At 38.1% G+C, this 14121-nt stretch overlaps 1 protein-coding gene across 1 annotated transcript; it reads left to right on the top strand.

Moving 5' to 3' along the window:
- Positions 1-362: 362 nt before the first annotated feature.
- LOC139739718 (large ribosomal subunit protein mL40-like) lies at positions 363-12606 on the top strand. Its single transcript, XM_071650327.1, has 4 exons — positions 363-448; positions 2006-2170; positions 10349-10474; positions 12296-12606. Exons 1-4 carry the CDS (start codon positions 363-365, stop codon positions 12480-12482), a joined length of 564 nt encoding a protein of 187 aa, XP_071506428.1. The 3' UTR covers positions 12483-12606.
- Positions 12607-14121: the final 1515 nt, after the last annotated feature.

The raw sequence follows: 14121 nt of genomic DNA, 5'->3' as shown, positions 1-14121 counted from the left end.
TGCATGTGCTAGAGCATAATATGTTTATACAAACTCACTAATATACTGTACTAATAGCAGCCGTTCAAATTTTGGACAACATTGTGGTATTCTAAATCATCATAGTAAATGGTTGTGGTTTACGCTTAGGTCAAATTAGTGTTGATTGCTAGGCACTTAACCAATATTGTTTCACCATATGAGAGGCATGATGGATTTCACAGTGCATGATGATTGAAACTACTAGACATCTATCGAATTATAAATAACCAACAAAAACTTAATCTTTATATGTTTATTGTTATCTGCCATCCATGATTTTCAGCCAGTTACTAACTCGAAGTTACTGACATCGATCCAGTGTGCCGAGACATTGTGCAAGAATGGCGAGTCTTCAGAGTCTGCAACTGATCCGATCATTTTTTACCCGATCCGGAGGACTAGCGTTTCGGGCAACTCAAGTTTTAAGGTTTGTGTTATCATAGCTCTCAGTGACTGTCCCAAAAAGTTACAAGCAGAACAGTGAATATTATTTTACATGACAAAATCACAGAGTTCAGACATTATCAGTGAGAGATGAATTTGACCTTCACACTGGTCTTCCGTGCATTGTTGTTGAAATATAACTGGTAGCAAGTACATTTGGGTGACAAGTGTATGGTTAGTATACATGTATGTGTGACATTCACAACTGTTCAGTCTTGTTTTACAGATTTTTTTTTCTATTTTTTTTTTCTTGTCTTCAAGCAGCCATTCTGTCTTCTCAGCAGTTTACTTGGTTTAGAGATCGATTTAGACAAATATTCCATTATGTTTGAGATATCCAGTACACTTTGATATTAGGTATAAATCTCCTGTCTTGATAATTCATGCTTGTTGTCATTCTTTCCCATGCAATTGAAGAACTAGCACAACATTTACCTGGTAGTTTATGTCTTGTTTTTAAGATATTTTTGAAGTATTTTGCATTGTAGCAAGTGAATTCAAGCAAAACTCTCTTTGATATTGGTTTTAATTTGAAGTAAATACTTTACAGAATTGACATTGGCATTTTATTTTTTTCTATTTTGTTTCATCTCAAACATTTGTATAACAGAGATTATTCATTTATTTGTGGTTGTGTACATGTCATTTTGTTTTTTCATGGATCATGAGAATCACAAAAATTGAAGTTCTGCCCTGAGTTAACAACAGCAAGTGTTAATGTTCTTTTAAGCAGGTTGAATAATACCATATGACCGTATTCCCATCTACCATGTACCTTTATTGTTATTGATTGACTGGGTTGTGTTATCAAAATGAGAAAAGCAATTACAAAACCATCTACACTGGATGCAGAAAGAAGAAAAACCTTGTGAATATGCAGAAGAAATTGTCCACTTATTAATGCTAGATCAATCCTGTTTGAAACGCGTGAAAGAGAAATTCTATGTTTTTGTTTACACTAAGAAAGCCATTCTCAATCTGGTAACTTCAAATGATAGATAGTTAACATGGTGTATGATGTTAAATTGGGAATGAGATTGCCATGCATGTATCAAGCTTATGGTAATGCTGATACCGTATTTCTCCAGCTGCAGTTTCATAACTTTGTATTGTCATGATTTGTTCTTCAAAACATCTATGTAGCCTGTACATTAAGTGGGCTTGAGATTGCTTTTGCATTGTTCAGTTCAATTCGGTTTTATTTCAAATCAAAAGAAGCATAACAGTTAGTCCGCAGACTAATAGTGTCATGCGTACAGAATAAAAATACATGCATGATTACAGAACATTTACAATCCAAGAAAAAATCAAAAAGTTAAAAAACCTATTAAATTATTCAGTCATACCAATATCATACAAAGCGTATTCCTTACAGTCCTATAATTACACATTACATTTACACAAGATTAAAACTGGATTACACATGTGGTGATATTGCTGTAAACATAGATGCAGACATTGCAAATGAAATACATTGTACCTTGCATTTCTGTCTGGTGACAACTTGTTGTCTACCATCTTCTCCCTCTCTCGTCCCCAGAGCTGAGCCACCGAAGAAAAAGAAGCGAGCTGACCCCAAGCAAGAGATGATGAGGCAACAGCGCTTGCTGAAGAAACTCAAGAAAATCCAGTTTAAGATGGGTGACCCTGAGATGAAGCCCATCACAGAGTTCATGGTGGACCGAAAGCTACAGGAAGATGACAGGTAGATATTACTCTCTTAATCTACGTCATGTATGCCACAGACTATTAGTACACAGTGTGTGCAGTTTGCTTCACATGGTGGTTAGCACTTTTGTTGCCACCTTACTTAACCCATTCCTCCCACAGTTCTTTAAAAGCCTGCAATGTCCCCAAAACGTGATTTTTGTTTTGCTTATTCAGGTCGAGGGAGAATTGACAGGTTGGTAATTAGCTTGTACGAAGGTAGTCAAACGGTACACTTGTGCCCTTTCCGCAGTCAACTACATGTGCCACTTAACAATGCGAAATATCAATTCGGGCATGAGGTATGGATAGAGCATGGGCTGATGGGTTCACAAACTCTTTTGTTCTACACAAAGAACGCACCTGAATGGGGTCAGTGAAAGCAAATATCTACTGAGGTCAGGCTTGATTGCTTGTCGTCGCTGGGGTGACAAGACCTTGTATCTCAAAAATGTCAATTTTTTTTTTTAGCTTAATGGTCAAATAATGGGTCAAGTGATGTCCTGGCCAAATCCCAACTGTCTTACTCCAAAAATGAAGCCACCATGACATGTCAAAGAGAAGGCTTTCCCATTCACTATAGTGCTTCGGCCGCCATGTTTTTTCGCTCTCCTGAACATTTGACATTTTTGAGATACAAGGTTTTGTCACCCCAGCGACGTTGTATATCTTCATACAAGTTTTATAGCAAAATTAGTTCAAATTACATTGGAAAAAAGGCAAATAATACTGTGATACACATGGTTTCATACAGAAGGAAAACTGGTATTGATAGAAAAAAAAATACTTTTTCTATGAAAGCCATTTTACTGGGCAGCATAACACAAACATAAAATTGGGCCACAGATGCGGGCACTTTTGTCTACATATTGGGAACCTACAGGTTCCCGTAAGGAATGGGTTAACCTTAACCCTATCTCTGTCACGGGCCGATTAAATCGGCCCAAAAACTATTTTGATTGACAGATTACTTCAAAGGCTATGACACTACCACTCTATAAACTCATTTGTGATTGGCTGACAGTGTAAGGAAATGATTTCCAGCGTGAAAAAAGCTTCTCCACCTTTAACCAATCAGGAAAGCTTTCTCAAAGTCCAAGAAATTGTGGTGGCCCTGCCCATGGTCATTTGCATTCAGACTGCAATGTATTGGGCTCACACCCGTAAATACAAGGGAATGCCCCAGGCCCCTTCACAAATTCGTACCAAAGATACCAAAATAAATGAAGAAAAAAATTGATTAAAAATCAATAATGTAGTTTGGCAAAAAACTGAATAGCTGTAGATATTGAGTATGAATTCCTCTACAAATTGCATTTTGGTTGGAAGATGAAAGCTTTTCTGGTGGAATTTGAGGGGACTCTATGTCATTGGGTACGTGTACGGAAAATGGGTGATTTTTTGAGTGATAAGAACTCGTAGTCTGGCTTTGCGGACCCCTGGACAGAATTTGAACTGAATTATCCACCCCGATCATTTGATGGATCAAAGGGTATATCTAACTTATCCAGGTTAGTGAAGCTGAAACACCTCATTTCTCCCAGCTGTTTTACAGAATTTTTTGAAATTTGATTTTTAACACACATCCCTATGGGGAAATATTTATGGGTGTGAGCCCTATAGAGGATGCATGCAATGCACACAAGTCTATGGGAAGTATTCATCCCATACAAACTCTGCTGGTTTATGTTGATCTATTGTGTCAGATCTCTTCCTCCCTCCCCCCTTCCCCTTCCTACCCCCCCCCCCCCCCCATCTCTCTCCTCTACACCCCCCCCCCCCCCCCCAACTCTGTTTGGCTACAATTTGTTTTCTTATTACGTTGTTGTGGTATAGATAGATCTTTGTACATAGCAGGCATCAGTATCACACAACTTTGAATGACTGTGTTATTTTAATGTATTTCTTTGTTTGGCTACCACTGAAACAGGTCAAACTTCATAAAGTTAGTCTGTTTGACAAACCAGAGTCTTTTCAAGTATTTTGTAGGCAATAATGTGATGATGACACCCCCATAATCAAAGATTACTGCTTGCCTCTAGGTATTCATCTTATGAAGAACTGATCCACACTACATTTTTAATTTTTTAAAAAACCTCAAAGGGCATGAGTTTCAAAAATGTCCCTTTGAGAAGCTTTATGACCCTTGAATGTGTAATTTCCCATATGATGTAGGTCCAAATCTCATCAAAAACACATTTATGATGTTTAAAAGTGAAATGAGAAATATGACCTCCACTATAGAGGATGCATGCAATGCACACAAGTCTATGGGAAGTATTCATCCCATACAAACTCTGCTGGTTTATGTTGATCTATTGTGTCAGATCTCTTCCTCCCTCCCCCCTTCCCCTTCCTACCCCCCCCCCAATCTCTCTCCTCTACCCCCCCCCCCCCCAACTCTGTTTGGCTACAATTTGTTTTCTTATTATGTTGTTGTGGTATAGATAGATCTTTGTACATAGCAGGCATCAGTATCACACAACTTTGAATGACTGTGTTATTTTAATGTATTTCTTTGTTTGGCTACCACTGAAACAGGTCAAACTTCATAAAGTTAGTCTGTTTGACAAAACAGAGTCTTTTCAAGTATTTTGTAGGCAATAATGTGATGATGACACCCCCATAATCAATGATTACTGCTTGCCTCTAGGTATTCATCTTATGAAGAACTGATCCACACTACATTTTTAATTTTTTAAAAAACCTCAAAGGGCATGAGTTTCAAAAATGTCCCTTTGAGAAGCTTTATGACCCTTGAATGTGTAATTTCCCATATGATGTAGGTCCAAATCTCATCAAAAACATATTTATGATGTTTAAAAGTGAAATGAGAAATATGACCTCCACTATAGAGGATGCATGCAATGCACACAAGTCTATGGGAAGTATTCATCCCATACAAACTCTGCTGGTTTATGTTGATCTATTGTGTCAGATCTCTTCCTCCCCCCCCCCCTTCCCCTTCCTACCCCCCCCCCCCCATCTCTCTCCTCTACCCCCCCCCCCCCCCAACTCTGTTTGGCTACAATTTGTTTTCTTATTATGTTGTTGTGGTATACAATGTAGATAGATCTTTGTACATAGCAGGCATCAGTATCACACAACTTTGAATGACTGTGTTATTTTAATGTATTTCTTTGTTTGGCTACCACTGAAACAGGTCAAACTTCATAAAGTTAGTCTGCTTGACAAAACAGAGTCTTTTCAAGTATTTTGTAGGCAATAATGTGATGATGACACCCCCATAATCAAAGATTACTGCTTGCCTCTAGGTATTCATCTTATGAAGAACTGATCCACACTACATTTTTAATTTTTTTAAAAACCTCAAAGGGCATGAGTTTCAAAAATGTCCCTTTGAGAAGCTTTATGACCCTTGAATGTGTAATTTCCCATATGATGTAGGTCCAAATCTCATCAAAAACACATTTATGATGTTTAAAAGTGAAATGAGAAATATGACCTCCACTATAGAGGATGCATGCAATGCACACAAGTCTATGGGAAGTATTCATCCCATACAAACTCTGCTGGTTTATGTTGATCTATTGTGTCAGATCTCTTCCTCCCTCCCCCCTTCCCCTTCCTACCCCCCCCCCCCCAATCTCTCTCCTCTACCCCCCCCCCCCCCCCCCCCCAACTCTGTTTGGCTACAATTTGTTTTCTTATTATGTTGTTGTGGTATAGATAGATCTTTGTACATTATATAGCAGGCATCAGTATCACACAACTTTGAATGACTGTGTTATTTTAATGTATTTCTTTGTTTGGCTACCACTGAAACAGGTCAAACTTCATAAAGTTAGTCTGTTTGACAAAACAGAGTCTTTTCAAGTATTTTGTAGGCAATAATGTGATGATGACACCCCCATAATCAATGATTACTGCTTGCCTCTAGGTATTCATCTTATGAAGAACTGATCCACACTACATTTTTAATTTTTTAAAAAACCTCAAAGGGCATGAGTTTCAAAAATGTCCCTTTGAGAAGCTTTATGACCCTTGAATGTGTAATTTCCCATATGATGTAGGTCCAAATCTCATCAAAAACACATTTATGATGTTTAAAAGTGAAATGAGAAATATGACCTCCACTATAGAGGATGCATGCAATGCACACAAGTCTATGGGAAGAATGACTGTGTTAATTTAATGTATTTCTTTGTTTGGCTACCACTGAAACAGGTCAAACTTCATAAAGTTAGTCTGTTTGACAAAAAGAGTCTTTTCAAGTATTTTGTAGGCAATAATGTGATGATGACACCCCCATAATCAAAGATTACTGCTTGCCTCTAGGTATTCATCTTATGAAGAACTGATCCACACTACATTTTTAATTTTTTAAAAAACCTCAAAGGGCATGAGTTTCAAAAATGTCCCTTTGAGAAGCTTTATGACCCTTGAATGTGTAATTTCCCATATGATGTAGGTCCAAATCTCATCAAAAACACATTTATGATGTTTAAAAGTGAAATGAGAAATATGACCTCCACTATAGGGCTCACACCCGTAAATACAAGGGAATGCCCCAGGCCCCTTCACAAATTCGTACCAAAGATACCAAAATAAATGAAGAAAAAAATTGATTAAAAATCAATAATGTAGTTTGGCAAAAAATGAATAGCTGTAGATATTGAGTATGAATTCCTCTACAAATTGCATTTTGGTTGGAAGATGAAAGCTTTTCTGGTGGAATTTGAGGGGACTATATTTCATTGGGTACGTGTACGGAAAATGGGTGATTTTTTGAGTGATAAGAACTCGTAGTCTGGCTTTGCGGACCCCTGGACAGAATTTGAGCTGAATTATCCACCCCGATCATTTGATGGATGAAAGGGTATATCTAACTTATCCAGGTTAGTGAAGCTGAAACACCTCATTTCTCCCAGCTGTTTTACAGAATTTTTTGAAATTTGATTTTTAACACACATCCCTATGGGGAAATATTTATGGGTGTGAGCCCTATTGTGTACAGTTTTGCCATGTGTGGAGAACTTACACGAATCTGTATATGTGGGACTGTACTAGAGATCGCCGCGAGCGATGAAAAGATCGTACACGTGGGTCAATTTTCATCTATTTTATCTAAGTCAAAATAGTAAAACATGAAGTGAAAACATTCAGATTAGGGATTTCAACATCTCTGAATTCTGTGAAGGGGTATAGTTTCAGTAATATCGGCCTCATAAATGATCTGAAGAACAGATGAACACTGCACATTCGGTGCAGCAGTTGCAACTGTTTACTCAGCACTCAGTGCAATGGGTCTCTACTTAGCCCGGGCAAGCTGGGCAGGTGTAAGGAGCAATAGGGTTACAGTAGCTTCCTGCTGGCGGCCTGAAGCTGTACAGTCTTGATGTTGGGGTATGTTTGACTGTTTATTATTATTACATGATGAAACCGTCACTATGCGAAACTTCAGTTCAATGCAGGTTTATCATAAAGAAAATGACTGCTGTGATAGTTAATTCTGTTTCAATAAGGAAAGTGCAGAAAGTCATAGACTAGCATATGATGATCAACTGGAATGCATGGACACTCCAACGTCTGAATATTTTCAATAACATTTTTTGTCCCCGCCGAACGAGTTCGAGCAGGGGACTAACAAACGGGCTCCGTACGTGTGTGTGTCCGTGTGTCCGTCCGTCCGTCTGTCTGTCCGTCCGTCCGTCTGTCTGTGCGTCCGTGTGTGATCAAAATGTTCAATTTGCTACTTCTCTGTCATTTATGAGCCAATTTTGATTCTGTTTGCTTTATATGATAGCACTACATGGGAGCTTTGAAACTTCTACACAGAATTTCAGTTATGACCTTTGACCTTGACCTTTGACCTATATTGTACATTTTGCTTCAAAATGCTACTCCTTCGCCATTTCTAACCCGATTTCGATTCCGTTTGCTTTATGTGATGGCACTAGGTGAGGGCTTCAAAACTTCTACACAGAATTTTGACCTTTGACTTCTTTGACCTTTGACCTTGATTTTTGACCTACAATATGTATATTGTACCGGTACATTGGCTACAAAATGCTACTCCTTCGCCATTTCTAACCCGATTTCAATTCCGCTTGCTTTATGTGATGGCACTAGGTGAGGGCTTCAAAACTTGTACACAGAATTTTGACCTTTGACTTCTTTGACCTTTGACCTTGATTTTTGACCTGCATTGTACATTTTGCTACAAAATGCTACTCCTTTGCCATTTCTAACCCAATTTCATTTCCGTTTGCTTTATGTGATGGCACTACAGTCTGTAGGTGAGGGCTTCAAAACTTCTACACAGAATTTTGACCCTTGACTTCTTTGACCTTTGACCTTGATTTTTGACCTATATTGTACATTGGCTACAAAATGCTACTCCTTCGCCATTTCTAACCCGATTTCGATTCCGTTTGCTTTTTGTGATGGCACTAGGTGAGGGCTTCAAAACTTTTACACAGAATTTTGACCTTTGACTTCTTTGACCTTTGACCTTGATTTTTGACCTATATTGTACATTGGCTACAAAATGCTACTCCTTCGCCATTTCTAACCCGATTTCGATTCCGTTTGCTTTATGTGATGGCACTAGGTGAGGGCTTCAAAACTTCTACACAGAATTTTGACCTTTGACTTCTTTGACCTTTGACCTTGATTTTTTACCGATATTGTACATTGGCTACAAAATGCTACTCCTTCGCCATTTCTAACCCAATTTCGATTCCGTTTACTTTATGTGATGGCACTAGGTGAGGGCTTCAAAACTTCTACACAGAATTTTGACCTTTGACTTCTTTGACCTTTGACCTTGATTTTTGACCTATATTATACATTGGCTACAAAATGCTACTCCTTCGCCATTTCTAACCCGATTTCGATTCCGTTTACTTTATGTGATGGCACTAGGTGAGGGCTTCAAAACTTCTACACAGAATTTTGACCTTTGACTTCTTTGACCTTTGACCTTGATTTTTGACCTATATTGTACATTGGCTACAAAATGCTACTCCTTCGCCAATTCTAACCCGATATCGATTCCGTTTGCTTTTTGTGATGGCACTAGGTGAGGGCTTCAAAACTTCTACACAGAATTTTGACCTTTGACTTCTTTGACCTTTGACCTTGATTTTTTACCGATATTGTACATTTTGCTACTAAATGCTACTTCCGGCGGGGACATATTTTACGCACCGCGTAATTTCTACTTTTCCTTGTTTATCCTTAGATTATCTTATCATTATGGCAATATCATAGGACAAGATTAATATAAATTTACAAGGAAAAAGCACAATTAAATTTATATTTTCAGCTTGACAAGATACAAACACGCTTTGTCTACTTTCAGGCCAACATCACTCACAAAATCAGAAATTACACAAAATGTGTGAAATCTAGGTTGTAATTGCCACAGACTTTTGTTCATAAAATGAAGAGTACTGATGCTAGTGATGAGAAAATCATACCATCTGAAAGCTGAATAAATTCTCTACAACATCTATGAGACCTTTTTGTGATGCAAGCTCATGTTGTGTGGAAAAATGAGGTGGTAACATGTAGAAATAAGTCTATATTGATAATTATGTGACATAAGAGGGCGTCCTACTTAAAATTGAAGTGCGCCCTCACTCAGATTATTATGGAAAATGAAAGTTTAGACTATAAGCTTTCAAATGATGTATAACATGACACATTAATGTCAATAATAATAATCAGAAATGGCCATCAACAATCTTGTGTCTGTGCACTGCAAAATGTCTGAGCAGTCTGGCTACGGCATATGTGACAGATATAGGGTTAATCTGTTGAAGCCTAGTGCCAAGTGTACTTTGGTAGGTGTCTATGGGAAATGCATGTTTATAGCAAAATCAGCATGTCCTGTACAGGATATTTTGCCAAGTTTTTTTCATTAGCATTCCGTAGTCTGTCCAAGCTTGACCTATAAAATAATGCAGTTGTATAGTTTGAAGCTCATTCAGATGTAGCAATGTGCCTCATTCCAACAGGAAGGCCATGGTAACACAAAAGTAACTGTGGGGATTATGTAGGTTATCTCTACCTATTCACAATAGATTTCTAGATATCTGTGCAAATTGGTGATAAAAACACTCCAGCACAGGAAGAGTTAACCCTCTGAATGCCACATTTATTACCTGGTCCTTTTAATTCATGAACTCATTCTCTCCCTGTTTGGTAGGAAACGGGAGAAGGTTGACATAGACTTTGAGGAGTCAGAGCGCAGGGCCCGCCTGCAGAAAAAGTGGTCCAGGTACAGGTTCGACCAGCATGTTGCAGAGACGAACCTTATCAAGACGGCAATGAGGTAAATTGATTTTCAGTTAGTATGTCTCATCATTTGCCCATCTGTCTATCTATCCATCCTCCGGTCTTTCATTTTTTCCCTTGTGCGTAGTAAGGGGGAAAGGAATCCCCAACATGTTTTGCGTTCTTTCAAAGCTAACCTGAAAATGGGCCTACAGCTGTACATACAAATGCATACAGTGCAAGGCTAACACAAGTTTGTTACGCTGTACTTCCTTTTCTTTTTTTCCTGTTTCACAATGTGCCTTGGAAGAGTTTAACTAGGTAGATGGCATATTAGATATGTTCGATATTATTTATCTTTATCATTGTCTACCCACCTGTCCATAGTGTGTTTCAACACCTGCATACAACAGTATGAATATCCAGATAATAATGAACTCAAATGTAAACAGAAGAGTGCAAATGATTATTGCAGAAACAGATAAATAATGGCCCATAATACAATTTCAAGGAAGAGAAAGTTAAAACTAAATGAACTAAGGAGAAGAAACAAAAATAAAGGAAGGGATAGAATTAACAAAGTGTAATCAATGAGACATGACCCCACTTTCATTTTGGAGATGTACTGCAAGACCCAAATAAGATTGGGTTCGTAGATCCTGTGTATTAGGATGCATTCATGTCTTCTTCTTTAATTCAATTTTGTGTACTTTCATCTTTCTTGTTGCCATGACAGTTTAGACCAGATGTGAATATGGCAAAATTTATCTACCATAGACAAATTCTGGAATGAATAGAAGTGAACAAAGCAATACAACTCCCCTCCCCCAGTTCCTTCTGTGTAAGATGTAGAAGTATTTTAAGTAGAGACTGCTAAAAAAGAATAAAATAAGGCTAAGATATAGTTACCCATAAATCAGAACATTGTTGTGTATTTTGATGTTATAGTACTTGTACATTGTATGTTCTTTGACTGAAATTCATAAATTTAATCAAGAGAGTATATGTGACCCGCTACCACAGAAAGGTCCTAAAGTTGCGCACGGTCGAAGCCGTGAAAATCGAGTTTGAAGTCAGAGCATCAAAATTGGTCAAAACTTACGATTTTCTGATTTTGATAAATTACTGGAGTCTAACGTGTCTTCTATCATCTGTCAAAATTTTGAAGCAAAATGATCAAAGGAAAGATTAAACAATAGCGTTTTTCTGAGCCATGGTTTTTGGCGTTTCAACGAAGCAGAAACTGGTTCGAAAATTTGGATTGAGCGCCACAGATAGGTTCCGCCCCTAACAACGACCAGAGTGATCTCATTGGTCAGTTTGCTGCTTGCTGCTAACTGAAGCGTGAAGCTCGCACACTGCCCAGTCGACTGGTGTGTGCGGGCGGGGGTAGGCTATGCTCAGCCGCTTCTCACATCCTGGTCACTAATTGGATGGTGAGGAGACCGCCGACGCTGATGTGCTTGAATGAACTCTTCGGTGGTTGCTAGGGCTTACCTTCTATTGTCCAGAGGTGAAAACTGACTTGCGTGTCCCTTGATCGCGATTGCGTCGAAAGGAAGAGTTTTAGGGCGCTTTTCTCAAAACAGTGATTTTCCAGACGTCTCGACATGCTCTCTTTTAAACATTGATATCTCCGCAGCCGATTATCTTTATAAAATGTGTAATATATCAATTTAAAGCAGAAAGATTAGGGGATTATATCATGCAATTTTCAAATAATCGACCTCACCCGACTTTAGGATCATTTTGTTGTAGCGGGTCACATATATATGTATATATGTGATACATGATGTACCATGTGGTAACTTGATATTTCAGTTGACTTTTCAGTCTTAGCTGCAGATACTTTGTATTCATTTCATTGATTTGATCCCAGGTCTCAGCAAAAAGCACTGGAAGAGCTGCGGAAGGAGTCAGAGGAACTGTACCAGGCTGCCATCAGACCAGACCCCGCCCTGTTTCCCATCCACATCACCGGCCCCACCCACACCCCGCCCATTGATGGTTACTCCAACGTCAGTCCGGACGGGGAGTACATAGACATTACCAAGCAGTACAAATGAGTAACAGTGTCTCGGGAAGAAAAAACTGACTCGACGGTGAATATGATCTATTCACTTCATGAAGTTCTTCGTTGTGTCATTTCAAAGGAAACTTTAGTGGTGAGTGTTTCTCAGGCAAAGCTAGGAAGTGATGATTTTTTTTTTTTTTTTTTTATACAAAGCTGGAGAAAATTGTATTTTGGACTCAGTCATGAAGAACACTGTCTGGAAATTGCATGCCAGTGAAAGTGAAATCGTGACCAAGTGTTCTTTGGACGGGACAAAATTGTCTCATGGACGCAATTATGATGGGACCTGTACTACTGACTCATCATGATCGTGAGTGTTCTGCTCAGCTGGAGTTGGATATCTTCACCTTTGAACTGTTTACTGTTTTGTGCAGAGATGTTAAGACACAACTTTCTGGTCTTGAAGTAACACTGCAATGTTGACACTATTGTGAGGGATGCAAATGTATCTGAATCTGCAACCTGAAGCTGCATTGGATACAACTTCACCAAACTTGTGTGAACAGTGATGGAAGAACTTCCAAATAAAATTTTCATGAGATTATTTTTCCTTTCTTGCCATTAGGATTTTATGGTGGTATAATACAGTCATGTCAGTCAGCATGAGCAGCTTTTAACACATTCTTCCAACTTTAACACTGTATCAGAGAGGAACACTTAAAGCATTTTTATGGACCAGTTCTAAGTTACTTTTTGCACAAAGCAAATAAATGTCAACTGAAACATAAACAAATACAGAAAGAGGCAGAGATGAAACACAGCATTGAATAAAGTTTTGGACACTGACTGAACTGGGTTTTTTTAATTTGCAGTGAAAAAAAGAAGAATCCAATTTTGCTTGCTAATTAAATATAAAAGCAAGTGGGATTACATAGATGGGTGATATCTAGTTTTACAAAGTTCTATGTTGTTTCGATGCTTAAGATTTTTGGGTTATTTGAACCATCGCTATTAACTGCAAACTAGTGTATTGAAGTGACTGACACTGTCATGTCCAAGAGTGAAAAGTGGCAGATTGTCCTTAACAACATGTGCAATCCTGTTCATTTTCATATGACTTAAGTCTTTCTGCATGTAGCCAATCATTAATTTTACACTGTATCTTTGTGTGGAAGCTGTGTGTGTATAGACGGTCATCACTGGCACAGCAGGGGCATTCCTCATTTTGTTTATCAAACTACCCAAAAGAAAGAGTAAGAGCTTGAAAATAACCTCATACAGATCATACATGTATTCATTCATTCATTCATTCATTCATTTTTTCATTCATTCTTTTATTGGTCTATGTCAGACATAGAAATATGGCTTCCATTGACATTACATTGTACCAAAATGATCATGACAATACAAACACATTTTGTATCGCCATTACATAATTACGTCTATGATAAGAACACTGAATGTATATATGTGTATATCGAACATTTCAGTCTGGTGTATTATGCGGGATGTTGACATTGTCCTTGTGAAGACTGAATGTTTAATTTTTCATGTCGTAAATTGTAGCCCTCAGTCTTTTCTCCAAATTTCCATCAATTATTGATACAAGTACTTCCAGGAAATTTGTGGTGTTTCTAGAAAATGAAAGAGTAAGACAGATCTTTCCCTGAATATTGTTTTCATCATATTCT

The sequence above is a fragment of the Diadema antillarum genome, unplaced genomic scaffold, assembly GCF_040938485.1.
Source record: "Diadema antillarum isolate AM-2024a unplaced genomic scaffold, OU_Dant_1.0 seq00000810_RagTag, whole genome shotgun sequence".
NCBI classification, from domain to species: Eukaryota; Metazoa; Echinodermata; class Echinoidea; order Diadematoida; family Diadematidae; genus Diadema; species Diadema antillarum.
Note: the sequence above shows the minus strand (reverse complement) of the source record. Positions and strands in the feature narration are given on the sequence as shown.